Below are 27,579 nucleotides of genomic sequence, written 5' to 3'. Positions count from 1 at the left end.
GGGCACGTGGGGTGGGTGTGAGCGGAAGTGCGCAGGACGGGGAGCGGGAGGGAGGCCGCGGGGGGGGGGGTCGCCATTACGCGGAGCGGAGCAGGCCTCGCCTCCCGCTTGTTGCGCCGCTACCGTTTAGCGGGCCTGGGAGTCGCGGGCCTGCGAGAGCGGCGGGGCCCGGCCCGGCCCCCGCCGCCATGGAGGAGAAGGGCTTCGCCAAGGAGCTGGATCAGTGGATCGAGCAGCTGAACGAGTGCCGGCAGCTGAGCGAGAGCCAGGTCCGCAGCCTCTGCGAGAAGGTGAGTGAGCAGCGCAGGGGGGCCTGGGCCCGCCCTCGGCCCTGGGGCCTGCTGCTGACAGCAGCCGGCTCCTTGCGGGGGGGCTGCGATCCTCCGGCCCTGCCGCTGGGGAGCTGAGGGCAGAGCGAGCCGAAGGCGGCAGTGGGAGCGTGGGGGGCAATGACAGCGTGAGCACGGCGGGGACTGGGACGGGGAAAGCAGGTTTGCTTCTCGCTGTGAGACCCTGGTGCTGCCTGTCATACACCCGACATCGGGAGTCCTCTTGGCAGTACGTGTCTGCCATAAAAGTTACCACGGCTGTCGGATTTTTTTCAGACGTAACTCCTCAGCAGCGCGATTTTTAGCGTTTGGGTTTGGATTGCAGAGGGGTGGTGTTTGCAGGGAGAGACGTGCCCTCTCTCCTTCAGGGGCTGCACGTTGCGCTTCCCCCTGGCATCTTGTCGCGTGTAGTAGCCATGTAACTAAAAAGTCAACCCTCGATCAGAGAGGAAACCTTCTGACATGTGATGTGTAATCTAGGAAAGCGGGAGGGGGGGAAGAGATAAGCTGTAATACCGACCTAAGCAGAGGTTACAAGCTGCTGAGGGAGACGGAAATAGAACAAGAAGTGGTTGGATCAAGGGCACCACTGTCTGCTATTTTGGACTGTGGTTTGCACAGTCCTTTGGCAGGTTCCCGTTTGGACTTGTTCAGTGCAGACTGTCAAGAGCCTGGTTGGTTGGTTGGGATTTTTTTTTCCCCCCCCATAAGGAAAGTGATCTTTATGCTTGTGTTGGATTTTATCTGAGAAGTTAAATACCTCTGTGTGAGCATTCCCTCAGCACTGACATCTCTGTTAGGATTGTCATTGGACTTGGCAAGATGTGAAGGTTGAAGAATGTAACTGATGTAGTAACAAAGGTTATCTTTGCTGTGGTCCAGAGGAGCTCTCAGCTTCCTTTGCTGGTTGGACTGATAGTTATGAAGGACAGAGGGTAGAGTAGTTAGGTTGGTGTTACCTTCAGTGTCATACTGCTGGTGGTGAAGTTGGTGATGTCTTGTTAGTACCTGTGTCTGTCACTTGCTTCCCTCAGAAGAGGAAGATGTTTTCTGATGCCTGTCCATGGCAACACGTTTTGGCCAGTGGCTGACCATCTCAGGGCCAGCTTCAGCAGATGCAGATATTTCCTTCTGTCAGGTCTTTGGTGGATCTGAAGAGTAGAGAGGGTCTGTGCTCCTAACATGCCAAGGGTGCTCATCAGAAAGGTAGGAGCTGCTTGTGTTAATGCCACAAGCAGAGGCCATACAAGACTCCAGGCTCTGGTATCCTGGCAGATGCTTTCACCAGTGGTCCTGACATCTAGCTAGCCCCCACCCAGCCTCTGCTTTCTTTCCCCCTTTCCTGTTTTTAGCCCATGTTGGGGTTGTCCATTTGTGTTACAACTTTTTCTCCAGAGCTCCACCAGTTCAGAGGGAGCATGGTGAGAGGGGCAGGTGCTGCATCAGGGAGCAACAGCAGTGGCTTGAAGAGTAGATGTATCTTGAAGAGTGAGTAAGAGCTTATTGTGTTTCTCCTGCCTCATTCATGAGGCCCAGCTAATAAGCCTGAAAGAATTTATTAGTGTGATCCATGCCCTGCTTCCAGCACTGCTGGTTGGGAACTGCTGCTCTAACCAGCAATCTGTTGCAGAAAGCCATTTCCCTTCTTCTCTGGCTGCGTTGTTAATTAAGGAGCTGTGGCTGCTGTGTTTAGAGAAGCTGGAGGACAATGCCAGCAGTCTGTGGCTGTACATCAGGGCTGGCACAGTAAATAGGGAGAGTGGCAGCTCAGCCACCACAGTGCAGCTGGAGCTGGAGAGAGTGTTTGTCATCCTGGTAACAGGAACCCTGAGCCTGTGCTGTGTGACATGAAAGGCACATCCTGTCAGAGCACCTTGCTCTTCAGGGCTGCTGCTAGCTGATGGGAACAGCTTGGGTGTGAAGTAAAGGCTCTGTGGTGCTCTTACTTGGCTTCTTCCTAAGCTTTTGGGGAGTGGTGGTATCGGGCAGCTGGTGATACAAAAACTTCTGGGTGTGCAGGCTTGCTCTTGGTGCGAAGCAGCCCTACCAGAAAGCTGGTTTAGTTTCTTTCCTTGAAATAATATTTGGAGAAACCCTCACCAACCAACCTTGTCTTGCTGCTTAGCACTGCTGTTTGTGAGAGGCCAAGCACAACAGTGCCTCTTGCCTCAGGTTTAAATTTGTGGAAGAGTTTGGTAGTGAAGTAATTGGGAGGTTTAAATCAAGGAGGGGGGAATCCCCAAAGGAAGAAATCCCAGACCTGCCTCTGTGGGCCATTCTTGATTTTAATTGCTGCCAGTAATGAGAGAAAGATTGGGCCTAGCTAAATTGTTCTGCACTCTGAAAGGGCTTGGAATGTGCACCTGTAACAATCCCATTCTGTCTTCACCTGCCCTGTTACGACATCATCTTGGCAGCTCATCAGTCTTGTGCTTTTCATGCAAGTTAATCAAGATGTCATCTCAAGTAAAATGAAATCTACCTACAATCCTGGAGACATTTAAAGGGTAACAGAAGGACAACCAGTTATGCTCACTGCTGGAGCTTGTAGACACAAGAAATGTTCCAGCATCTTGGGGAAACGTGCCTAGGACGTCTTCCATCTCATACTGCTTCTCTTCATATCATGGGTTTAGATTCTTTTTGTGGCAGAAGGGTGTTAGAACCTTTTTTTCCTCCCCCACTGTATTTCCAACCTGTATTTTGGACATCTAAAGTCAGGCTTAAAAGGCCAAGAAGTTGGATTGATTTAATAGGAAGTGCCCCCAACATTGGATGTGGAAATCTCTGAGTGCTTATGTTTTAAAGTTCAAGTCAGGTCAGCAAATGAATTCTGCAGGTGAGGGAGTTCAGAGCCATCCTGCTTATTCCAGGGTTTTTCACCAAGGTAATAAAAAGGGCTATGAAAAAGGGCAAGGAAAATGCTGTCTCTTTAAATTAAAGCCAGGCAAGCAGTCATCCATAACCATCTCTCTCTTTGTAGCTTCTTTTTTTTCAGTCCTTGTTCTTTGGATATGTAAGAAAGGTTACAGTCTGGTTGCTGTGAGCAGCTTGAGAGCTTTGTGTTGTGAAGTGGTGGGAGGAGAAGGTTCTAATGGCTAATGAAGGCTTGCATTTCTTGTACAGTTATTGAATGGTCCTTGTCAACTGATTCTAGCAGGAGCCAGTTGCTGCTGTAGGGAGCTTTGCTCCTGCTGGCATGAACCTGTGATGCTTCTGCCCTCTGAGATCATTTCACCCAAGATTAATGTTAGGAGAATGAGTTAGCAAGCTCCTCTGCACTAATTGGGGAAATTAGTATGAGTGATGGAGCCAAGTGGCATCCTGGACGTAGTTCAAACCATGAAATTCCAAGTGTGGTGTTGAGTCATGGCCAGGAATATTTCATCTCTCCAGCAGTGACATTCTGGGATATGCTGGCACAGGTATCTCCAGGAGTACACGTGCACCTTGACAGTCCCAGTCCCTCCTGAGGTTCCAGGGTGTCCTCTGCTGCCTTGTGCTGAAGGGCAGGACAGCTCTGTCCCTCTGGATTTCATTTCATTTAGGTAGAATCTGGCTAGTTCTTGTCCAGACCAGGCTCCTGGAGGTTTAATATCCTCAGCACACTTGTTGACATAGCAGTTTGAGCTGAAGGAATGACAGTTCTGTTGGATTTTGATCAGAAGCTCCATGGCTGGCTTCTCTGAGCCTCTGTGGGTCAAACTGAGCTTGTGGTGCAGCAAATGAATCTCACAGGAGCTGAATTTCTGTGCTCTCAGAGGATCTTGTGTGCAGAGCAGGTACTTGGGGTCTTTCCTCTAGGGAAAGCACAGTGGTGAACTTGTGCCTTCTGGCAGTGGGATAGCTGATGGGGATTTGGTTGTTGAGTGTCTCACAGGGGTGTAGGCCCCTGGTGATCCTGACAGTGGTCTCAGAGCTCAGGTTTCAGAGCAGCATGTTCATGGCTTGTCTTCAAGCCCTGAGGCCATTCAGATTGCTCCTGTGGGGACATCACAGTGCATGATTGGGACATGCATGCTCCAGCCTCTCTCCACATGGATTGAGGACTGGACAGCAGTTTGTATTCCAGCCTACAAAGGTCATCTCCAGTCTAGAACTGGGAATGACAGAGGGGTTGAGGTGATGAGCAAGCTTACAGTGGACAAATGGCAATTTGGAGCACAAATGTGGCAGCTGCTGTGCTTAGTGGAGGTTTATGTCATAACAATACCCCAAGAATGCTGCTTTTTGTTCTGACCTGGGTAAGGTTTCCATCCACAACAGCTGGGACACATGTTTAGGAAGCTGATCAATGTCAGTCACCACTTTCTAAAGCACAGGTAGCTAAAGTATGGCTTTCAATCATAGTTATTTAACAGCCTTCTTAGTGATGGTAATGCAAGGCAGCTTGCTTGCTTGCATCTGAGTTTTTTATCACTGTTTTTCTTTAAGTCATTTGCCTTTAGTGCTAGCTCTGCACAGTGGAATCTGCAATCAGTGCACCAGTTAGCTGCTGCATTTCTGGGGTGTTTTTAATGATGCTGAAGATCTTAGAGGTTTAATTCTGCATTAGAAAGTCACATGAGGCCAAGGCAAACTTCAGTGGGCAGCTGAGCTCAGCTCCCCAGCCTGATGGGAACCAGCTCTGCAGTGTTAAAATAACAGCCTGAGTCCATTACTGTGCATATATGTTTGTCTACATAGTAACCTAAAATAGGCTGTGCAGTAACAGCTGGCAGCCAGCTTCAGAAGCTGCTGCTTCTCAGCTGCTAGCTCCTCCTCCCTCCTGGAGGGAAACTTCTAGATTCTCCTAGTACCAACATTTCAGGACTCAGGCTGGCCCACCTTATTGGGGTGCATTTAACAGCAGTATGTTGGTCCTCTCATTGCACAAAAGGAGCTCTTCAGGATGGGTTTCCTGGGCAGATCAGAGAAGTGGGGAGTGGTGATGTGGTTGAAGTACCTGTACAGTGTCCTGTATCTTGTCCCCAGAGGCTTGCAGTAGGTGTGTTTCTTTCTGCACATCTGGGAAGGGAGCAGTGTACGTGACAAGAGAAGGCAGGAAGCACCTCACAGCTTTTGTGGTTCAGTTAGCTCCAGGTTACAACAAAACTCCATCTGTTGCTTTGTGCAGCACTCGGAACACATCGAGCAGCTGTTTTGTGACTGTGCTTTATATTTGTCTCTCCCAGAGGGCAGAAGCTCTTTAAAGGTGCTATAGATGCTTTTAAAGACACTTGAACAGAATGAGAGTGCTGCTGTTACACTTGGGAGATGCAGCCCATTGAACAGTTGCTAGTCAGGTTAGATCCCACAGGGTGAAGTCCACGTGCAGGATGTGTCTTTGAGGACCAGGGTCACTCCCCTCAGGTTTTAGTTATTCTTGCCCCAAATGTGCTTTCCCTAAAAGAGGCAAAGGCAACTGAGACAGAGCCACAGAGTGGTAGGGGTTGGAAAGGACCTCTGGGGATAATCCAGTCCACCCCCCCTGCCAAGGCAGAGTCACCCAGAGCAGGTTGTGCAGGAATGCATCCAGGCAGGCTTTGAATGTCTCCAGAGATGAAGACTCCACCACCTCTCTGGGCAGCCTGCTCCCAGGCTCTGTCACCCTTAAAGAAGTTTCCCCTCATGCTTAGATGGAACTTCTTATGGTCGTGTTCATGCCCCTTGCCCCTTGTCCTGTCACTGGGCACCAGACAAAGCCTGGTGTCATCCTCCTGCCACCCACCCTTTAAGCACTGATCATTGATGCGGTCCTCCCCCCTCAGTCTGTTCTCCAGACTGAGCAGCCCCAATTCTCTCAGTCTTTCCTCATCAGAGAGATGTTCCAGCCCCCTCAGCATATTTGTAGCCCTTTGCTGCACCCTCTCTGGCCAGTCCCTGTCTTTCTTGAACTGGAGAGCTTGAATGTGAGTATTTTGGAGGCCATGGAGGGCATCCTCAGCAAGCAGCCTCTTGCTGGTAGCAGCGGGTGGGAGCTGCATGGTAGTGAGCGAGGGAGCTGCTGATGAATAGCCAGATTATGGCCTGCTGGTGACTGTTCAGCACTGGTGATCCTTCATCCCTTTTGTTCAGAGCGGGCTGAGCCTGTCTGTGGGTGTTCTCTGTGCCTCAGATGTGCCTGGAGCGCTGATCTGCATCACTTGATGAGCTGGAGGCAGCAAACCAAACATGTTATTTGCAGATAGGCTCCATTACATGGCTGTAATTAGCAGAGGAACTGTTGGGTGTAGAGGAAGAGCTGACTAAAGCCAGGGATGCCATCCCTCCATCTGTGGTCATTTTGATGCCAGCTGGGTACAGCCAGGGAAGCTGGTTGTGGCTCCATATGTTTAAATTGCCTCTGACACTGCTTTTGCAGTTGTATGTGACCTGCCTTTAGAAGTTGGTAAACTGTTGTGCTTGGAGAAGGATGGGGAATCTGGCAGGCAGAAGGTGCCCTGGGTGAGAGAAGTGCCACCTCCATATGCAGGGTGTGCTGTGCCAGGTTAGTGAAGGGGGAGCTCAGGGGTATTTGTGCTTCTTGGTAGCTTAGGCAAGAATAAGATGAAATCTACCCCAGTGTGAGGGGAAACAGTTCCCATGTGTTCTGGGGACCTGTGGAGGAGGTTCCCTTCCCTGACATATGTCTCCAGTCATCTTGCAGTGACCAAGATGAGGATGATGAAGGGACTTGCAGAAAGACTGAGAGACCAGGGGCTGTTTAGTCTTGAAAAGAGAAGGCTGGGTGGGGATCTTATCAATGTCTGTAAATATCTGAGGGGTGGCTGTCAAGGTGAAGGTGCCAGGCTCTTTGTGGTGGTGCCCAGTAATAGCACAAGGAACAGTGGGTGCAAGCTGGAGCACAGGAGGCTCCGCCTCAGCATGAGGGGAAACTTCTTTACTGTGAGGGTACTGGAGCCCTGGAGCAGGCTGTCCAGAGAGGTTGTGGAGTCTCCTTCTCTGGAGACTTTCAAAACCCAGCTGGGTGTGTTCCTGTGATCCTGCTCTGGCAGGGGGTTGGGATGGCTGATCTCCATAGGTCTCTTCTAGCTCCTACCACTCTGTGATTCCTGTGATGCAATCTGAAGGTGCAGAGCTGGGGCAGTCCTGTTAACCTTTGGCACTGGTGCTTGCCTTGGTCCTTTCTTTGGCAGAGAAACCCAGCTCAGCTCATCTGGTGCTGTAGTGGCTGCCCAGAATTTCTGCAGAGAAGCCACTTGGTCATGTGCAGCCTTCCCTGGCACCATCTCTGCTCAGCGGCCACACCAGGAGCTGGCTCTGTTGCTGTGCCACCAACACAGCGTCGGTGGTGCCGTTTCCATGGCATGGACCTGCTGCTGCCAGATACCGGGCTTGGGGGAGCTCAGCATGGGGTTTATGGGAGTGCAGCAACAGAGAGGGAAGCCTGAGGGATCCCAGGGGAGGAAGGCAGTGAGGAGCAGCTGTCAGTGCTGGCAGAAGAGCTGTTCCAGCCTGCTGCTGTGTTGCCGAGGAGGGTGGGAACGCTAGTGGGTCCACATGGCTATGTGGGATGGAGAGCAAGCCACCAAGCAGCTGAGATGTTGTCAGACCAAAACATAGCAGGGGGGAGCCTGTGTGTAATGGCAGCATTGCAAGTCAGGTGACTTAGAAAATCACAGAATTGTTTGGGTTGGAAAAGACCTCTGAGATCTCTGAGTCCAGCTGTCAAGACCACCATGGCCACTAAACCATGTCCCCAAGTGCCATGGCCACACATTTCCTGAACACCTCCAGGGATGGGGACTCCACCACCTGCCTGGGCAGCCTCTTCCAGTCCCTGACCACTCTTGCAGCAAAGAAATTTGTTCTTATCTCCAACCTAACCCTCCCCTGGCACACTTTCAGGCCATTTCTTCTCATTCTGTCACCCGATGCCAGGGAGAAGAGACCAACCCCCACCTCACTGCAGCCTCCTTTCAGGGAGCTGTAGAGAGCAATGAGCTCTGCCCTCAGCCTCCTTTTCTCCAGGCTAAACACCCCCAGTTCTCTCAGCTACTCCTCACCAGCCCTGTTCCCCAGACCCTTCCCCAGCTTTGTTGCCCTTCTCTGGAGACTCTCCAGCACTGTAATGCCCTTCTTGTTCTGTCCTACTTGTGGAAGTATCAAATAACATCTACCTTGATGTGTGCTCTGGTGAAGCAAGTTGTCCAGCAAGCCATAACAGTGGTGAGCAGTAACTCCTCTGGTATTGCTACCCTGACAGCAGGCAGCAAGAGTGTTGACTTACCTCTGTCCATTGCAGTTCCACACTGAACTTCTGACAGGACGTGCAGTGCTGAGGGGACAGCAGTGGCTCTCCAGGTGCAAGCTTCTAGGTATCATCATGAAGAGCACTTGCCTGTGGCAGGCAGAGTGCCAAGTGCTGCCGGAGCTGAGCGGTGTGGAGCACGGAGCTGGAGAAATCTGTCAGGATCTCTGTGTTCAGAAAGAAATCAGCTCTGCTCTAGAAGCTGACATCTCCCCATGATGCTCACCAGAGCAGCACTTCATCTTGTCTGCTCTTCAGAAATGTTTGGAAGAAGCTCAGGATGGTGGAAGTCACGCATCCAGTGCTGGCTCCTGCTGCTTCATTTTGGGGGGGAGCTGGAAATGAATTTGTTTCGTTCCTTCTGTGTGGCAGTGCTTGAGGTACAATCAGCTCTTTGTGCCGTGGCCTCACAGTGGCAAACCTTGTGGTCATGGTACACAGGGCTCTGTACCACACACTTTGCCTTTGTTCACCCAACAGACAATTTAAGGATATTGAGACAGTTGAACATGTCCAGAAAAGGGCAACAAGGCTGGTGAGAGGCCTCAAGCACAGGCCCTGTGAGGAGAGGCTGAGGGAGCTGGGGTTGTTTAGCCTGGAGAAGAGGAGGCTCAGGGGAGACCTTCTTGCTCTCTCCACCTAGCTCAAGTGTGGTTGCAGCCAGGAAGGGGTTGGCCTCTTCTCCCAGGCAACCAGCGCCAGAACAAGAGGACACAGTCTCAAGCTGTGCCAGGGGAAGTTTAGGCTGGAGGTGAGGAGAAAGTTCTTCCCAGGGAGAGTTGTTGGCCATTGGAATGTGCTGCCCAGGGAGGTGGTGGAGTCACTGTCCCTGGAGGTGTTCAAGAGGGGACTGGATGTGGCACTTGGTGCCATGGTTTAGTAGTCATGAGGTGTTGGGTGACAGGTTGGACTTGATGATCTTTGAGGTCTTTTCCAACCTTGTTGATTCTATGATTCTATGACTGGTTGGCCAGTGGGACAGTGGTCAGTGAAATGGTGTTTCCAGCATGAGTGCACTTGAGTCACATCTTTGCCTGCTCACAGAGGAGCTTCCTAACTTTTGGCTTGGTGTTTGTTCCCCTCTTGCTAGGCTAAGGAAATCCTCACTAAGGAGTCCAATGTGCAGGAGGTACGTTGCCCCGTCACCGTCTGCGGGGATGTCCACGGCCAGTTCCACGACCTCATGGAGCTCTTCAGGATCGGTGGCAAGTCTCCAGACACAAACTACCTGTTCATGGGCGACTATGTGGACAGAGGCTACTACTCGGTGGAGACGGTGACCCTCCTGGTAGCACTGAAGGTAGGGGTTGACAGCTCTTCTGCAGCAGGGTGGCCAGAGGGCTGCAGCACCTGCCCTGTGGGGGCAGGCCGCGAGAGTTGGGGCTGTTTGGCCTTGAGACCTTAGAGCTGCTTGCCACTACCTGAAGGGGGCTTCAGGACAGCTGGGCAGGGACTTTGACAAGGGCTTTGTAGTGACAGGCTGAGGGACAATAGCTTTGAGCTGGAAGAGGGGAGGTTTAGACTGGAGATTAGGAGGAGATTTTTACAGTGAGGGTGGGGAGCCACTGGCACAGGTTGCTCAGGGAGATTATGGATGCTTCCTCCCTGGAGGTGTTCAAGGCCAAGCTGGATGAGGCTTTGAGCAACCTGGGCTGCTGGGAGGTGTCCCTGCCCATGGAATGGGGTTGGAACTGGATGATCTTGAAGGTCTCTTCCAACCCAAGCCATTCCATGCAGCTCTGGACAAAGCTGCATTTGTGGGGAGGTGTTCAGGAATTGCTCCTCGTGGTGATGCCACCATTGGCTTGAGCTCCACAGATGCAAAGGAAAACGCAGTAATGGAAAGGTGCTGCCTGAAATACCTGTCAGGGTTTCTTCCCATGCTGATGGGAGTGGTGTTAGAGAGTGGTGGTGTTCAGGAGGAGTCTGTGTGCCCGCAGGTGCGTTACCCAGAGCGCATCACCATCCTGAGGGGCAACCACGAGAGCAGGCAGATCACGCAGGTGTACGGCTTCTACGACGAGTGCCTGCGCAAGTACGGCAACGCCAACGTCTGGAAGTACTTCACAGATCTCTTCGACTACCTTCCACTCACAGCTCTAGTAGATGGCCAGGTAAGCCCTGGGGAAGGAAGCTGCACAGCTCTGTGTTGCCTGACCTCCCCGTGAACAGTCTCAGACAAGCTCCCTTACCTTGCGGCTCTGCACTTCTGGGGGAGGATTTAGAGAGGTGTTAACGCAAGCTGATGGTGTGGAAGGTCTTTGACTCTGCCACCAAAGGAATGGGCAGGCTGTTGCCTGTGTGGTTCATTTTAAATGGTCCCCTCATCACCCATTAGGTGCAAGCTGAGTTGATAGAATCATGAAATCACCTGGTTGGAAAAGACCTTAAGGTCATCAAGCCCAACCATAACCCAACATCTGCTTGTACACAACTATTAGACCATGTCCCTAGGCTCCTCATCCAAACATCTTTTAGGCACCTCCTGGGATGGTGACTCCACCACCTCCCTGGGCAGCCTATTCCAGTGCCTAATGATCCTCTTGGTGAAGAAATGTTTCCTAATATCCAATCTAAACCTCCTCTGGTGCAAACTGAGGCCATTTCCTCTCACGCCTTGAGGCAAGATCTCCTCAAAACAGAAGGCTTTGTGCCTTTGCTGTCACTCTGTGTGCAAAGTGCAGTCTTTTTATTTCCTTCTGCACAAATTCAGTTTGGTTTCTCTGCTATGAGGGTGAGATGACTGTAGCTGTACAAGAATGGTAACAGAGTGAAACCAAACCCTTTTCTGAGCTCAGTCTTCCCAGAACAGTGTGCACTGAACAGATTGCTCTTGTATTTCCCCCCCCTACCAGATATTCTGTCTCCATGGTGGCCTCTCTCCATCCATAGACACACTGGATCATATCAGGGCTCTGGACCGCCTGCAAGAAGTTCCACACGAGGTAAGAGGAAAGGAAATGCAGGTAACCACCAGGCTCACACTCAGATAGCTATTGGTGGAAACCACAAACCCACTGGAACCCACTGAAACAGTGAGACACAGCAGGTTGTTGCCTTTCTGAGAGCTGGAGCAGATGAGCATGCGTGTGGGCAAAACACACACCAGGTCAGGGTGTTGTGATGGCAGCAGTCCAGAGAAGCAGAGCTGTGGGGTTCTCACAGCTGTTTTTCACACAATCATGAGATGTTTTGGCTGTCAGGCTGACTCAAAGAGCAGTATTTGCCAGGGGAAGGTGTTTGCTTGTGAGCAGGCAGCCCACACACGAGGCTGTGTTGTGTCACCATCCTTTGTTCTCAGCCAGTCTGGGCTGTTTCACCTTGTTCATTGCTTTCTGGTGATAAAAAGAACCATCCTCTGAGCTCCCAGGGTGACAAATGGCTGTTCTGGGTGGGGTGGGGCTTACAAATGGATTTGAATGGTCCCTGATTAAACAAACTGCTTGTCCTGCAAAATCTTGGGGGAACAAGAAGAACAGTGCAGCAAGGTCTGCCCAGACCTCCCAAAAACCTGAAGTGAGCTGTGTAAATGACTCCCAGAGCTGGGGAGCTACCTGGTGTGACATCTGCCTGTAGTTAGGCATAATGATTATATTTTTGCTCTGGGGTTTTCCCAGTCCTGTGTGTGCTGGAATCTGTCCTGAGGACCTCCAAGTGCAGTCAGTGTGGTCGCTACCACAGAGGCCAGATCAGTGGGTAGGAAAGAGCAGCAGGCCTGGATGAATAGTGGAGTGTCTTTACTGCTCAGCAAGAAAAGCTGCTGAGCTTCATTTGTGACTGTGAGCTACACCAGGATGGATTTTAGTATGTCATGTCCAACACCAGACTGTTTAGGAGAGGGGATTAAATGATTAATACCCTGCCAGAAGGGCTTTACATCAATCTCTGGAACAGTGAGTTCAGCTCCTCTGGGTTGGTTCTTTCTTTAATTTACTGCAACTTGGCTGGCACCAATGAACCCAAATCCTTGGAGCTACAAACCTCACCTGGCCTTTTTTAACTACCCTGTGAAAGCCAGGGGGAAGAGTGTGGCTCTGCTCTCTCTGCCTTTGTACCTCTGGCTGGTTGAAGTGGTAACCAGTGTGTGTGGAAGGGGAGGTGGGGACAGGGGAGGTGGGGACAGGGGAGGTGGGCTTTTTGTGGCTGTCCTGCAAGTGACCTCATGCTGAACTTGATGTCTTGAAAGGGTCCCATGTGTGATCTGTTGTGGTCGGATCCGGATGACCGCGGCGGCTGGGGGATATCTCCACGTGGTGCTGGCTACACCTTTGGGCAAGACATTTCTGAAACATTTAACCATGCCAATGGTCTCACACTGGTCTCCCGTGCTCACCAACTTGTCATGGAGGTAGGGCAAGGGTTATTCTTGCTGGGGCTAGCGAAATGTAGATGCTGATTGGTGTCACCTCTGCGAGACCTTGCATAAGCTGACGCCTAAGTGTTGTGCAGGTGAAGGCTGAGAGACCTGGGGCTGTTGGGTCTGGAGAAGAATGAGAGGGGATCTCATGAATGTTTATCTGAAGGATGGATGTCGAGGAGAAGGGGCCAGGCTCTTTTCAGTGGTGGTCTGTGGTGGGATGAGGAGCAATGGACACAAACTGGAACCCAGGAAGTTCTATCTCAACATGAGGAGAAAATTCTTCAGTGTGAGGGTGCTGGGGCTCTGGAGCAGGCTGCCCAGAGAAGTTGGAGAGTCTCCTTCTCTGGAGACACTCAACAACCCAGCTGGATGTGATCCTGTGTGACCTGCCCTAAATGATGCTGCTTCAGCAGAGGGGTTGGACTGGATGATCTCTGGAGGTCCTTCCCAACCCTTTCCATTCTGTGATACGAAAGAAGGACTTTAATTACGTGGAAAAAAAAGCTGTGCTTGGATCCATGATGTAAATCAGGGCATATTCTCCCCTTTTTCCCCCCTCCCTCTCCAAGTAAATAACCAAAAGGTCCCTGTCACAGCCCATTTGTGGAAGCAATAATCTCCTTACACCCTGACTGCTTTGCTTAGGCTGCTGCTGCATTAATCAGGCTATGCTGTAATGCTCAGCAGTCAGTTGTGATGAGGATTAAGCCATGGTTTGGGCTGGGGATGGACTCTTCTGGTTCATCTTGCTGGAGAAATGCCAGCTGGGTCAATGGAGCAGATGTATTTTTAAAACCCAGTCCAAGTAGATCCCATAAGTAGCACTGTGTGTCACAAGTCTCTGGCATCCAGCAGGCGAGTTCTCACGGTGCTGGATGAAACCCTGAGGGCATGCCTAAAAATCTGGAGGGTTCCTTGGGTTGCAATCCATAATTTGTACTAAAAATGGATGAATGGCCTGAATGAGGCTACAAGAAAGCTAGGAGGGGACTTTTTACAAGGGCTTGTAGTGGTAGGATGAGGGACAGTGGGCTGAAGCTCAAAGAATGGAGGTTCAGACTGGAGGTGAGGAAGAAATTCTTGACAGTGAGGGTGATGAGACACTGGAACAGGTTGCCCAGGGAGGTTGTGGATGCTCCCTCCCTGGAGGTGTTCAAGGCCAGGCTGGATGAGGCCTTGAGCAACCTAGGCTGGTGGGAGGTGTCCCTGCCCATGGCAAGGGGTTGGAACTGGCTAATCTTGAAGGTCCCTTCCAGCCCAACCCATTCTGTGTCTATGAAACACAAAAGGACAAAGAGCTGATCTCTAGGTGGTTGCAGATGGCTTTGGTGTGTGGCTGCCTCTTGCTCTTGTGACAGAGGGCTCCTCAGAGGAAGTTGTTTGGCAATAGTTACGAGAAATCTAGTGTTTCACAAGTTGAGGAACTTGAGGCAGGCTGAGGTTTGGGGTTTAACAAAGGCCTTTTCTCCTTTCCTCTGTTCTCTGGCAGGGTTATAACTGGTGCCACGACCGAAACGTGGTGACCATCTTCAGCGCGCCCAATTACTGTTACCGCTGTGGGAACCAGGCTGCTATCATGGAACTAGATGACACTTTAAAATATTCCTTGTGAGTAATTTCTTCTGTGAGCTCTCTTCCTACCCATTCTGTGTTTTGAGGAATGTCTGATCCCTTTCCAAAGGGATCCTTTCCTGAAAAGCCAGCCCAAACCACCCTGGAGTTACCGCTGCGTGCTCTACCTGCAGGAACATGTGAAAATAAGCAGGGAGTTAAGCTCTGAAAAGTTCCTCTGGGGTGCAGCATTTTCTGGCTGTCTGCACAGTTGGAGCCTTTCTGTTTTCTTACCCCTTCTGTGGCCCATTCTGGATGGAAAGAGTCAAACCAGATTGATCTATATTCTTTGGTAGCACAGCTTTGTAAAGGTGGGTGGAAGAGTCTGAACTGCACATTCAGCTGCAATGAACTGCAAAGCACTGAGCAGGCTGCCCAGGGAGGTGGTGGAGTCACCATCCCTGGAGGTGTTTGGATGAGGAGCTTAGGGACAGGCTGTGACAGGTGTGTGCAGCGAGATGTCAGGTCAGGGTTGGACTCAATGATCTTAAGGTCTTTTCCAGCCAGACAATTCTGTGATTCTCTGAAGTGCTGACTCCTGGGTGATGTTCTGCCCAGAGCAGTTGTGGAGTCTCCTTCTCTGGAGACTTTCCTGCCTGGATGCATTCCTATGTGACCTGCCCTAGGTGACCCTGCTTTGGCAGGGAGGTTGGACTTGATGATCACTGGAGGTCCCTTCCAACTAACATTCAATGCTTCTATGATGAGCAGCATTTCCAGCAGCTGCTGAGTTTTCACTCCCACAGAGGCTTGTTTTGGGGCCTGGAAAGCTTTATGTGGAAGCATCTGGGATGAATAGAGTGACAGAGAATGAAACTCTTTTCTGGGGACATTCAAAACCCACCTGGATGCATTCCTGTGTGACCTACTCTTAGATGATCTTGCTGGGGCAGGGAGGTTGGACTTGATGATCTTTTGAGGTCCCTCCCAACCCCTACCACTTTGTGATTCTGTGACAGCAGCAGGAGAGCTTAGTATTTATCACGGCCCTGAAAAGCAGCTCGTGGAGGAGGGCAAACCGTGCTTTGTTCTCCCCCACAGCCTCCAGTTCGACCCAGCACCTCGTCGTGGAGAGCCCCATGTTACCCGTCGCACCCCAGACTACTTCCTATAAACCTCTCCTGACCTTAGCAGAAGGAAGGACAGCCTGGCATCTGAAAAGAGCAACAATCTCGACACCTAGCAGTGAGAAATCAGGGTTCGTCTCAGCTGCAGAAGCCCCATCATGGACCAAAATGTGCCATACCGAGGACGAAGAGCGTTCAGCACAACTTGAGACTGAATTCCTTCCATCTCTCTCTCTCTCTCTCTCTCTCTCTCTCTCTCTCTCTCTGCCCTATCCCATCAGCCCAACACAGTCAGTTTGCCTGCTGTATTCGTAGTCGTTGGGTTTGGGTTTGGTTGGTTTGGTTTTGGTTGGTTTTTGGTTGGTTTCTGGGTTGTTTTTTTTCCGTTTTGTTTTGTTTTCTCCTGGACTGCTCAGAGAGGATAAGGTAACTCTTATAACACCACCTCCATCTCCTTCCTTTTCTTTGTACATTTTTAGTTCTAGTGGTTAACTGGCATGACTTTAGAGTTTATTTTTGAGGGAAATGCACACTAACTTCTTCCCCCCCCGCCCCCCACTCCGCTCTTTTATTTTATTGAGAGCCCAAGTGACTTAACTGGAGAAAGGAAGCAATTCCTGCTTGGGAGTACGTTGTCATAACACAGAGAAAAAAGCCTTCCCCTTTTTAGCTCCATTCCCGTTCTGTGTTGATCCTGCTCTCTCTTTTTTCGTTGTTGTTGTTGTGTCGTTTTATTTCTTTTTCTTTGGTTGTTGTTGTTGTTGTTCCCGCCCCAACCCCCCTCCCCCTCCGCCCCCCTCCGCCCTCTCCCCTCTGTATATTTGTCCTGGAAGTGCTTGCAGATCCTCCTCGCTGTACCTGAACCAATAAACTTGCCATTGTCTGCCCCAGAGCGGCTCTGTGGCGATGGGGGCGGGGCCCGGGGCGGGGCGGCCGCGGGGCGGGGCGGGGCGGCGGGGCGGGGCCTGCCGAGCCCCGCAGCTATGGCGGCCGCTGCGTACGAGCTGCTGGTGCTGGGCGGTGGGTCCGGGGGGCTGGCGGGCGCCCGGCGGGCGGCCGAGCTGGGAGCTCGGGTCGCCTTGGTGGAGCCGCATCGCTTCGGTGGTACCTGCGTGAGTCCCGGGGGCAGCGAGGGGAGGGCAGATCCTTGTCCCGGGGCGGGAGCGGGGATAGCTCAGGCGGGCCCCGGGCCCCCCCGTGCTGGTCCCCAGGGCACCGGGGCTGGTCTGGGCTCCCCCACGGCGCTTCCTGGTCCCCCCCCAGGGCAGGTCCTGGCTCTCCGCGGTCTAGTCCTGATTGCTCCGGGGAAGGTCTCTGTTCACCTCGGGACAGGTCCCTGTTCTCCGGTTGGTCCCCGGTGCCCCCCGGCGCTGGTCTCGGTTCCCTCAGGCCCCGCTGCAGGCCGCGGCACCGTGGGGGCTGGCCCCGGCTGCCCCAGGGCAGCTCTCGCTTCGCTCTGGGAGAGCTCCCGGGGGTCCGGGGGACTAACCCCTGCTCCCTCCGGAGCTGTTCTCGCTTGTCCCGGGGCTCGTCCTGGTTCCTCCCGGGAGCTGGTCCCGGTCTCCCTTGCCGGCCGCGGCTCCCCTGAGGCTGGTGCTGGCCCCTCAGCGCGGGAAGGAGCCGTAGGGTTGTGCAACGAGCTGCCTTGTCATGCTGAGTAGCTGGGAGCAGGGAGGTCGGATATTGCCCTTTTTCCTGGGTTTTTCTGGTTGTTTGCAGGCCGATGAAGGGATGGGGCCAGGTCCTGGGTCTGTGCAGCACGACCACGAAGGCAGTTACCCCTGGAAGGCAGCAGAGCAGGGCACAGGGAGGTGGAAGCAAATAGATAAACTCCCAAACTTGTTCCCCAAACGAGCCAGGGACAGGCTGTAGTTTCATGCTTTAAGTGTGTTCTGGAAGAGCTGCCTTCCTAGGGCCAGCAGTGCAGGGAAGGGGTGACAAACACCCTTCTCTTAAGCCCCCCTTAAATGATGAGTGGACAACCCCCTTGCATGTGAAGTGCATGCACCTTCCGTGCTCTCCTTCAAGGAAGTGCAACAAAACCACAAGACGTTGAGGCACCAAAGGCAGGTCCCAACCAACCCCCTTTTACCAGAAACCCATAATCCTGCCTTTGTTTTCCTGGGCAGGGAGCTGGGATTTGCTACCAGCCTGACACGGGACGCTCAGCAGAGTGTCACCTTTGAGAAAACAAAGCCTTCGTGCTGACCTTCGCTCTGGTTTCCCTCTAGGTCAATGTTGGGTGTGTGCCAAAGAAGGTAAGGCTGCTTCCACTGCTGCTCCAGCCTCGCCTCGGCCATGGGTTGGGTCTGCTGTGGGAGGCTGCCAAATTATGGGGAGGTGCTGGCATGGGGCACGGGGAGGAAGCTTCAAGTGCATTGAGCCATCAGGATCACGGAAACACTCACTTGGGTCCAAGGATCATGGATTGGTTTGGGTTGGAAGGAAACTTTACAGGGCACCTAGTCCAACCCCTCTGCAGTCAGCAGGGAAAGCTTCAGCTAGAGGTGCCATGAAGCCCTCAGAGCTGTGTGCCATGGGCAGAGGCGTGGCAGGGCTCTTGCCAGGCTGAGTGTGGTTTGCACACAGGTGATGTGGAATGCGGCTGTCCACGCAGAGTACATCCACGATCACGCCGACTACGGCTTCGAGACGCCCGCCGTGAAGTTCAGCTGGAGGTGAGCATGGAAGGAGCCTCTCCCACTGGGTGTCCCACGGGAAGCAGCAGCAGGTCAGAGCCGTGGCCCTGTGCTTTGTTGCTCACCCCAAAAGGCACCCTGCCCACTTTGAGGCTTCCCACGGATGGATGCTGGGCTGGGTTCCCAGCTGGGATTCCCTCTGAGATGATTTGGAAAGTGTGGGTGACAAAACTGGCAGTGGGAAGGGGGCGCAGGGAAGGCAGGCCCAGGGTCACAGGGTGGTAGGAAAGGGCCTCTGGAGCACATTGGCAGGGTCACCTAGAGAAGTTCACACAGGAGCGTGGCCAGGCAGGTTTGGAAAACGTCCTGTCAGTGAGGAAGGCTCTGGGGCTGCTTTATTTTGTGGTGTGGGCATCAGGTGCCAAAGGGAATGAGCTGGCTCTGGCTGAGCTCTGCAGGCACCAGGAGGCCCCTGCTGTGTTCCAGGACCATTAAGGAGAAGCGCGACGCTTACGTGAGGCGCCTGAACGAGATCTATGAGAGTAACCTGAAGAAGGTGAGGACCTTCCATCCCAGCAGCCAAGCAGGGAAGCAGCTTCTGCTGGATTTCTGGACACTTTCCCAGCCTTAACAGGTGTCCTCTAAGCGTGGGAGCCCTGGGTCTGCTGGCTCACCTCCTCCTGTCACCTCTCCAAGGCTAACATCGACATCATCCGGGGCTATGGCAAGTTCACTGCCGATCCTCAGCCCACCATCGAGGTGGATGGGAAGAAGTTCACAGCTCCTCACATCCTTATAGCCACGGGTGGGCGACCAGCTCTCCCTCCTGACAGCGAAATTCCTGGTGAGCCTCACAAAATTCCCAGGGGGAATTCCCCAGGGGCGTCTGCCAAAGCACTGGGTGTTGGGAGGTGAAGGCAGGAAGCAAGGGGCTGGTGAGGGGTGTGAAAAGGGTTTTGCTTTGCAGGTGCCAGCCTGGGGATAACCAGCGATGGTTTCTTTGAACTGGAGGAGCTGCCCAGGTAAAGTGGGACTCAGCCCCCACGTTGTAGAACCATAGAATGGGTAGGAAGGGACCTTAAAAATCATCCACTTCCAAGCCCCTGCCATGGGCAGGGACACCTCCTACTAGCCCAGGCTGCTCAAGGCCTCATCCAAGCTGGCCTTGAATGGCTCCAGGGAGGGGGGGGATCCACACCCTCCCTGGGCAGCCTGTTCCAGTGTCTCAGCACCAGTGCCAGCTCAGGGCTCCTGCACACAGCTTGGTCACTCCCCCGCAGGCGCAGCGTCATCGTGGGCGCCGGCTACATCGCGGTGGAAATGGTTGGGATCCTGTCCACGCTGGGCTCCAAGGCATCCCTGCTGATCCGCAGGGACAAGGTAGTGCCAGCAGCTCTCCCCAGCCACGTCGTAGCCCGCCATGGGATGCTGGTTATCAGCCCCTATGAGCTGGTAAAGCATAGACTGACAGAATAGTGGGGGTTGGAAGGGACCTATGGAGATCATCGAGGCCAACCCTCTTGCCCCAGGTCCCTCAGCCTCTTCACACAGAGTTTCCAGTCCCTTCATCTTCCTTGTAGCCTCTGTTGGACTCTCTTCTCAGTTCCCTGTCCCTCTTGAACTGGGGAGCCCAGAACTGGACTCAGTCTTCCAGATGTGGTCTCACCAGGTCAGAGCAGAGGGGAAGGAGAACCTCCCTTGACGTGCTGGCCACACTCCTCTTAATGCACCCCAGGGGACCATTTGCCTTCTGGGCACGTTGCTGTCCCATGGATAACTTCTTGTGCACCAGCACGCCCGAGTCAGTGCAGGCTCAGGAGGGTGGAAACGGTGATGCAGAGGATGGTGGCATTGAGCTGTTGGCTGTAAGGATGGCCTGGGGGTGGCAGATGAGGCAAGAGGAGGAGTGCAGGTGTGGTGCCAGGAGGATTTTGGCAGCAGCAACTCAGGTGCTTGGTATCCTGGCAGCCTCGCCTGCACCGCCCCCGTGTCCTCCTTGGGCTGCACTTCAAGTTGTGACATGAAATTAAAAACAGAGGAGAAACAAACAGAGGAGAGCTTCAGCATGAAGCATCCCAAACCATTCTGAGCCTGGAATGGGCATGGGCACAGGGAAGTGCTGGTGGTGGGGGCTGCCAGGTGGTGCTTTCACTCGTGGGCTCTCATCTGATGAGGCTGGTGTGTCCTGGCCCAGGTGCTGAGGACCTTTGATTCCATGATCAGCTCAAACTGCACCCAGGAGCTGGAGAACATCGGGGTGGACGTTTGGAAGCACACAAAGGTATGGCTGTGCCCAGCAGCTTGTCCCATCCCTGAGGAAAGCTGTCCTGGGTGATGCTTTGGTGGCATCCCTGGCTCCACAGTTGGGCTGCCATCACCTCTTGCAGGGCAGGAGCCATCAGCACCTTTTGCCTCTGTGGCTTCTGTTGTTCCCCACAGGTCAAGACGGTTACCAAGTCCCCTTGTGGGTTGCTGGATGTGACAGTGACCTCCTCAGTGCCCGGCCATAAGCCAGCAGAGGGAATCATCCAGGATGTTGACTGCCTGCTGTGGGCTGTGGGGAGGGAGCCCAACACCAAGGACCTGGGGCTGGACCTAGTGGTGAGATGACAGCATGTCCCTTCCCTGCTCTGGTGTGACCTGTCCCACAGGAGGTCCCAAAGGTCTCCAGGGTTCCTACAGATCTCCAGGAGTCCAATGGGACTCCAGGGGGCCCATAGATCTCCAGAGCCTGCTGCAGGATTGTGTTCCTGCCACGGCCCCATCCAGCTGGGACTGCAGTGGCCACCAGCAGGGGCCCTTCGTGGGCACTGCTTGTCCCATCTCCCGGGGTAGGTGCTGAGGTGGCCGCGGTCTGCCACTGCAGGGCGTGCAGGTGGACTCCCGGGGCCACGTGGTGGTGGATGAGTACCAGAACACCAGCAGGAGAGGCGTCTACGCCGTTGGGGATGTCTGTGGGCGAGCCCTCCTGACGCCAGGTACCACGGCAGTGCCCCCAGCCCCGGCCCCCCGGGGCCGTGCCGTGGCTCAGGCTCGGGTCTGTCCCCGCAGTGGCCATCGCAGCCGGCAGGAAGCTGGCCCACAGGCTCTTCGAGGGCAAGCAGGACTCCCGCCTGGACTACCACAACATCCCCACCGTCGTCTTCAGCCACCCGCCCATCGGCACCGTGGGCCTCACTGAAGGTGGGGGCAGGCAGGGCCTGGGGTGGGGCAAGAGGCTGGGGACGGTGTGGCTGTGAGCTGGTCTCCAGCAGGTGCTGTGAGCCTTGCAGGATGAGCTTTGGCTGCCTCTGTAAATGCCACCGGTGTGTGGTGCATGCCCCTGCCACACCTGCTATGTGTTCTACTGCAGATGAGGCTGTGGCCATGCATGGCAGGGAGAATGTGAAGATCTACAGCACCTCCTTCACCCCCATGTATTATGCTGTCACCCAGAGGAAGGTGAAGTGTGTCATGAAGGTGGTGTGTGCTGGCAAGGAGGAGAAGGTGAGTGGAGAGGACTGCAGGGGGGTGGTGGGGTGCTTGGCTGCTTGTCCTCTTGTTCCCCCCCCCCACAGTTGGCTTTGACCTGCTTAGACCAAGTCTTGGGCTGGGATCCAGCTCCCCCAGCACCAAGCCTGGTGTTCAGCCTGGGTTTTAAGGGTGCTGGGTGTCACCCATGTCTTGTTCTTCCCCACAGGTGGTGGGATTGCACATGCAAGGGGTGGGCTGTGACGAAATGCTGCAGGGCTTTGCTGTGGCCATCAAAATGGGGGCTACCAAGGCCGACCTGGACAACACTGTTGCCATTCACCCCACTTCTGCCGAGGAGCTGGTAACACTGCGCTGAGGCAGGGGCCAGAGGCAGCTGCAGCTGGGCCAAAGGTCTGTTACAGGGCTTTGGAAGTGCCTTAATGTGAGGGGGTTGCCTGGGGAAGGTCTGGAACATGGTTGTGGCTTGCACTAGGCTAGGAAATAAACACAGTGCTGCTGGCAAGTCTCTGCCATGTGCTTTTTGGGGCCTGCCACACCCAGCCATGCAGGGTGGTGCCATGGTCCCTCCACAGGGGCTGGGGGAAGGTTAACTTCACCGCTGGCAGTGCCGGAGGAGTTTTGGCCCTTTTCGGCCACCGTTCTGCTGTCCCTTTTCCCTCGTTCCCCGCCGAGCGGGCGCTGCTGGGCCGCATCCTCCGCGGGTCGGGGCCTTGTGGGCCTTGCCGGCCGCCGTCGCCCCCCCCCCGGCTCCCTCTATTCCTTCTCTCCCGGTAACGCCGCCCGCGGCTCCGGGACGGCAGCGGCCGGGCCAGGCCCTCCTGGCGGGGCCAGGTGAGAAGCAGGAGTGCAGCCGGGGCCAGCGGCGCGGGGCTGGGGCAGGAGAGAGGGAAGGAGAAGTGTCGGGGCAGCGGTGGGCGGGTGGGCAAGCGCCGGTGCCCGCTGCTGGCGCAGGAGGCGGCGTGGCCGCGGGCCTTGTGCCGGCAATGGAGGCAGGAGGGCCACAGGCTGCCCCCTGCCGTCCCTGCGCTGCGGCGCAGCAGCCGCGCGGGCTCAGCACCGCCCCCCGGCACCCTCTGGCGGAGAAGAGCAGCATTGGTGAGCACGGCGCCGTCTCGTGGGCACACGGTGGTACTGCAGCTCCCTGCGCCCCGCTGCCGGAACCGGGGCCGTTCCCCCGCTAAGTGCTGCAGCGTACGGCGCACGCTGGCACCACAGGAGGAGGCATACGACCCGCTCCTCGCTCAGCCCAAGCCCCCGGGGGTGAGAACTCCCAGCAGCGCCCTGTCTCCCCTCCCTCTGGGGCTCCCACCCCCCAGGGAAGCTGCGGGGGGACGCAGGGAAAGGACACTCCAGCCACAGTGTGTTGGGTTTGTAGTCAAACTTTACTCTGCTGCATGGCAAGGCAGGACAGTTAACACCTGGGATGACAATCCATGACCCTGCCACCCCATCCCCACAGCCAGCACCGCCCCAAAATTACCCCCCCCACCCCCAACACTGAGCACCAGGGTTGCAGTTTGGTTTGCTGCAGGTTTTGCCTCTTTGTAAGAGGCAAACCAAGGCCACTTGCCTTGGGTAGTAAACACAGAGATGTTGCTTTTCCTGATTTGCTCCACAGCAAGGTGGGGAACTGACCCCAAGGCCTGCAGGCCAGGGGAAGATGGTCCCCACTGTCCCCACCCCAGCTGACGGAGAGCCAGGCCTCCTTGTCAGGAGGGGTGGGTGATATCCCCACAGTGTGGGGAGAGGCCTGGATCTCCTCACTGTGCTGCTGAAGGAGGTGTTGGGCTCCCTGGGCTGCCCTCAGGGGTGCAGCTGAGCCAGGGGAGCATGGTGGAGAAGCAGATGGAGGACTCTGCACCAGCAGCTCAGCCAGGAGCAGAGGAGACCTGCAGCCACTCCTCCTCCTCCTCCCCAGAGTAGAAAAATACCAGTGTAACTTCTCTTAGCTTCTCTCTTTTTCTGGATGAGAATATTTCTCTTTTTTCTCACAATTCATAAAAAGCTCTTTCCAGCCCCGAGTGCTGCTCTGCTCTGCTACACTTCTGTCCCGTCGTGCAAATTGCTGTGGACTTTGACTTCCAAGTTCACCTGCTTCACCTTCCTGCCCTTCCCCTCGCAGGCACTCCCGCCTTCTCTCAGCACATTAATGTTCCTCACGGTGCAGTACCTGCTGTCCAGGCTCCTCTCCATGCCCCTGGGGAGCTCCACCTTGGTGTTCAGGGGGTGCTCCTCAGGAGCAGCTCTGGCAGCTTCCCTCTTCCTCCTCAGCTTGCGACACTTCCTGGCGAGGAGGCAGGCTCCGGAGAGCAGCAGCAGCAGGAGGGTGACGGCAGCGAAGGCGCTGCCCAGGGAGGCTCCTGTCTGGGATAAGGAGGCTGCCAGGGCGGCTTCCTCCCTCTCCAGGATCAGGGACTTCATGTTGGTGCCGTTCTTGACCTGGTCACCTTCGTTGTCGTAGATCAAGGAGTCATCCAGCATCAGCCTCCCGCTGCTGTCAGCCAGGTCCCTGCGGCTGCGCGCCCAGCGCTGAGCGAGGGAGCGCTGAACACGGGGCCCGGCCCTGCCCTCGGGGCCGATGACATAGATGACTTGAAGGTACCACTGGTGTCCAGCTTCCACCTTTATGGGAGGACACAGACAGGGGAAATTTTTAACTGTGCCTTTTAGAGTAATTGGAAAGGGAGGGGTTGGAAGGGACCTCAAAGATCACAGAATCACAGAATGGTTTGGGTTGGAAGGGACCTCCAAAGGGCATCCAGCCCAACCCTCTCTGTGGTCAGCAGGGACATCCTCCATTAGATCAGGTGGCCCAGAGCCTTGTTGAGCTGCTTCTTGAATATCTCCAGGGATGGAGCCTCAACCACCTCCCTGGGCAACCTGTTGCAGCATTCCACCACCCTCATGGTGCAGAACTTGTTCCTCACATTCTCTCTCAATCTCCTCTCATTTCAAACCATTGCCCCTTGTCCTATGCCTGCAGGCCTTTGCAAACAGTCCCTCTGCAGCCTTCTTCTAGCCCCCTTCAGGTACTGGAAGGCTGCTCTAAGGTCTCCCTCACCAACCTCTGCACCCAGAGCCAGCAACTCTCCCAAGTATAAACCTGCCAGGAGAGGTTTAGGTTGGATTTCAGGAAAAGTTTCTTTGCTGCAAGAGTGGTCAGGGACTGGAAGAGGCTGCCCAGGGAGGTGGTGGAGTCCCCAGCCCTGGAGGGGTTCAAGAAAGGTGTGGCCATGGCACTTGGGGCCATGGTTTGGTGGTTATGGTGCTAGGTTGATGGTTGGACTTTTCCAACCAAAACAATGCTGTGATTCTATCTGGGACATCCTGGGTGGAGATGCTGAGTTTTGGGCTGCTGGTGTCAGTTGGTACCAACCTTGTAGAGTGCATCCACCTTGAGAGTGAAGCCGTCGACTCCGGGCATGCTGCTGACAGAATGGAACTCAGACAGCTCAGAGGCAAAGTGGGCATCAAAAGGCACGTCCTGGAAGTACTTATCAGTCACCTCTGGCTGGTTCCTGTCCTGGGAGTCACAGAGGTGTTAGCACAGAATGCCTTGGGCTGGAAGAGACCTTCCAGATCATCTAGCCCCAGCCCCCTGCCTGGGATACCTCCCCCTAGCCCAGGTCACTCAAGGCCTCATTCAACCTGGCCTTGAAAACACCACCAGGGAGGGGGCATCCACAGCCTCCCTGGGCAACCTGTTCCAGTGTCTCCCCACCCTCACTGTCATCAATTTCTTCCTCATCTCCAGTCTAAATCTCTCCTCTTCCAGCTTCTCTCCTATCACTCCAAGCCCTTGTCAAAAGTCCCTCCCCAGCTTTCTTGTAGCCCCTTCAGGTACTGGAAGGCTGCTCTAGGGTCTCCATGAAGCCTTCTCTTCTCCAGGCTGAACAGCCCCAACTCTCCCAGCCCCTCCCCACAGGGGAAGTTCTCCAGCCCTCTGATCATCATCATCAGTATGTGCAACCCCTCCACAAGTAGGAGGACCATTTGGTTCCCAGGCCATCAAGGGGCTGAGCAAGCAGGCCTCTCCAGACAGGCCCACACAGTGGGCATGATGAGTTTGTCCACAGCAGGAAGCTTACCAAGAGGAGAAATCGGTGTTTCAGGTGCTTGTTGGGTTGGATGCAGCCATACTGGGGCCCCTCGTTGTAGACAGTGCCTGTGGGGTCAAAGAAGGGCACGTAGCCATCCTTGCCTGTGCACAGGTAGACCTTCTCCAGCTGCAGCTTGTAAGCAGCATTTAGGTTCTGCTCGGGGTTCCAGAGCACACGGCCGTACAGGACCTGCCCTGGGGAGAGGGGGAGACAAACCAGGTGAGCCCTCCCAAGTCAGCAAGAGACCCTTTGGTGGAGCCAAGCTCACCCAGCTGCCCGTGCCTCAGGGCTGTAAAGGGTTTGGTTGGGGTGTGCAGGTGACCACACAGCGTGGCCTTTGCTGTGGCATCTGCAAAATGCCACTTGTGGCTGTAAGGCAAAGCCAAACCTGGGCTTCCCCTTTCAGAGGAGGGCAAGCTCTGGGGACAGAAGCCTTAGGTAAAAGCAGAACTGTTTTGGTTGGAAGAGATTTCTAAGGTCATCCAGGCCAACACCACCATGGCCACTAAACCATGTCCCAAAGTGCCATGACCACACATTTCTCGAACCCTTCCAGGGCTGAGGACTCCACCACCTCCCTGGGCAGCCTGTTCCATTCCCTGGCCACTCTTGCAGCAAGGACATTTTCCTAGTGTCCAACCTAAGCCTGCCCAGCACAATTTCAGGCCATTTTTTCTCCTGTCACCTGAGACTAGGGAGAAGAGACCAACCTCACCTCACTGCAGCCTCCCTTCAGGGAGCAGAATGGTCTGGGTTGGAAGGGATTCATAGGATGGTTTGGGTTGGAAGGGACCTTAAAGATCATCCAGTTCCAATCCCCTGCCATGGGCAGGAACACCTCCCACCAGCCCAGGCTGCTCAAGGCCTCATCCAGTCTGGCCTTGAGCACCTCCAGGGAGGGAGCGTCCACAGCCCCCCTGGGCAGTGTCTCCCCACCCTCACTGTCAAGAATTTTCCTCCTCGTCAATGCCCCTGCAGCGAGCAGGTAGCAGCAGCAGAGGCAAGAAGGCAGCACTCAGTCCTACCCTTTGAGAAAGCCCCTTTGTAATCCATTTCTGCCAGAGACATTTCAGCTTTGGTGGGGTCCATCAGGAAGACCTTCTCGTTGTTGCAGAGCTGGAACTCGGTGTTGAGGGAGTAGACAACAGGAACAGGGCGGTTGGTCTGCTGGAAGGCAATGGGGATCAAAAACCTGCAGGTGGGAGAGGAAAGGGAAAAAAAGGAGAGGTGGAGTTTGTGGTGTGCCACATGCCTGCTGGGAGCACAGAGAGAAGCCAGCTGTGCCATGGCCAGGGTGGTGAAGGCTCCTTACCGCTCGGGAGCGTGGGCTGTGCAGGGCAGGGGCTTGTCTCCAGGCTCTGCCCAGGGCTGCGTGGGCTGCACTGTACAGGGGATTAAGTAGATGGTGTACTCCCCAGAGTAGTCCTTCCTGGGAGGAGACAGCAGGTGCTGTGGTCACCAAAGCAGACTCTGAGCTGCTCACCCAGCTGCTGTCCTCACCTGACATCCACCACTTTCTGAAGCGTGGAAGCAGGTGAGACAAAGTTCACAGCAGGACCTCTCCTTCACCCTGGAAATGTCCATCCAGCAGTGCACATGAAACCCTGCAGGCTGCAACCCAGTCTTGGGTACCTGGTCACCTCTGGCAGCTACCTGCCCACTGGTTTAACTGCTAGACAGATGCATCTACCAGGACATGAGCTGATTTTCCCTCTACCAGCACCACCAGGAGAGGAGCATTTTCAGCTCTCACAGCAGCTCCCTGC

The 27,579-nt window shown here is 54.6% G+C and overlaps 3 protein-coding genes across 3 annotated transcripts in view; 2 read left to right on the top strand and 1 right to left on the bottom strand.

The window, feature by feature from the left end:
* The first annotated feature begins 25 nt into the window (after positions 1–25).
* On the top strand, positions 26–16,490 carry PPP2CB (protein phosphatase 2 catalytic subunit beta). The gene is made up of 7 exons (XM_068153805.1): positions 26–290; positions 9,653–9,862; positions 10,503–10,676; positions 11,418–11,507; positions 12,749–12,910; positions 14,412–14,530; positions 15,575–16,490. The coding sequence occupies exons 1-7, from the start codon at positions 189–191 to the stop codon at positions 15,645–15,647; spliced, it is 930 nt and encodes a 309-aa protein (XP_068009906.1). The 5' UTR covers positions 26–188; the 3' UTR covers positions 15,648–16,490.
* Positions 16,491–16,568: 78 nt separating this feature from the next.
* Positions 16,569–22,215, top strand: GSR (glutathione-disulfide reductase). The gene is made up of 13 exons (XM_068153804.1): positions 16,569–16,712; positions 17,832–17,858; positions 18,190–18,278; positions 18,726–18,795; positions 18,936–19,083; positions 19,207–19,261; positions 19,520–19,619; positions 20,434–20,520; positions 20,679–20,840; positions 21,106–21,217; positions 21,291–21,422; positions 21,592–21,725; positions 21,919–22,215. Exons 1-13 carry the CDS (start codon positions 16,584–16,586, stop codon positions 22,066–22,068), a joined length of 1,395 nt encoding a protein of 464 aa, XP_068009905.1. The 5' UTR covers positions 16,569–16,583; the 3' UTR covers positions 22,069–22,215.
* Positions 22,216–23,200: 985 nt separating this feature from the next.
* FRAS1 (Fraser extracellular matrix complex subunit 1) overlaps positions 23,201–27,579 on the bottom strand; it is a 143,765-nt gene continuing 139,386 nt past the window's right edge. Inside the window, exons 69-73 of the mRNA XM_068154044.1 lie at positions 27,126–27,242; positions 26,839–27,005; positions 25,802–26,007; positions 25,090–25,236; positions 23,201–24,335 (exon numbers count right to left, since the gene is read on the bottom strand). Of these exons, the coding sequence (XP_068010145.1) occupies positions 23,751–24,335; positions 25,090–25,236; positions 25,802–26,007; positions 26,839–27,005; positions 27,126–27,242 (1,222 nt within the window). The 3' untranslated portion in view covers positions 23,201–23,750. The remainder of the gene's footprint in view (positions 24,336–25,089; positions 25,237–25,801; positions 26,008–26,838; positions 27,006–27,125; positions 27,243–27,579) is intronic.

Source organism: Melanerpes formicivorus, unplaced genomic scaffold (assembly GCF_026170545.1).
Source record: "Melanerpes formicivorus ecotype bairdi unplaced genomic scaffold, bMelFor1.0.p_v2 SCAF_27, whole genome shotgun sequence".
Lineage (NCBI taxonomy): Eukaryota > Metazoa > Chordata > Aves > Piciformes > Picidae > Melanerpes > Melanerpes formicivorus.
This window is presented reverse-complemented; position numbering and strand designations above follow the sequence as displayed.

Coding starts and splice junctions, on each gene's coding strand:
- GSR (XM_068153804.1), top strand. CDS start 16,584: ATGGCGGCCGCTGCGTACGAGCTGCTGGTGCTGGGCGGTGGGTCCGGG. Junction 18,279..18,725: donor GCCGTGAAGTTCAGCTGGAG/GTGAGCATGGAA, acceptor GCTGTGTTCCAG/GACCATTAAGGAGAAGCGCG. Junction 21,423..21,591: donor CACCGTGGGCCTCACTGAAG/GTGGGGGCAGGC, acceptor GTTCTACTGCAG/ATGAGGCTGTGGCCATGCAT.
- PPP2CB (XM_068153805.1), top strand. CDS start 189: ATGGAGGAGAAGGGCTTCGCCAAGGAGCTGGATCAGTGGATCGAGCAG. Junction 11,508..12,748: donor TGCAAGAAGTTCCACACGAG/GTAAGAGGAAAG, acceptor ATGTCTTGAAAG/GGTCCCATGTGTGATCTGTT. Junction 12,911..14,411: donor CTCACCAACTTGTCATGGAG/GTAGGGCAAGGG, acceptor GTTCTCTGGCAG/GGTTATAACTGGTGCCACGA.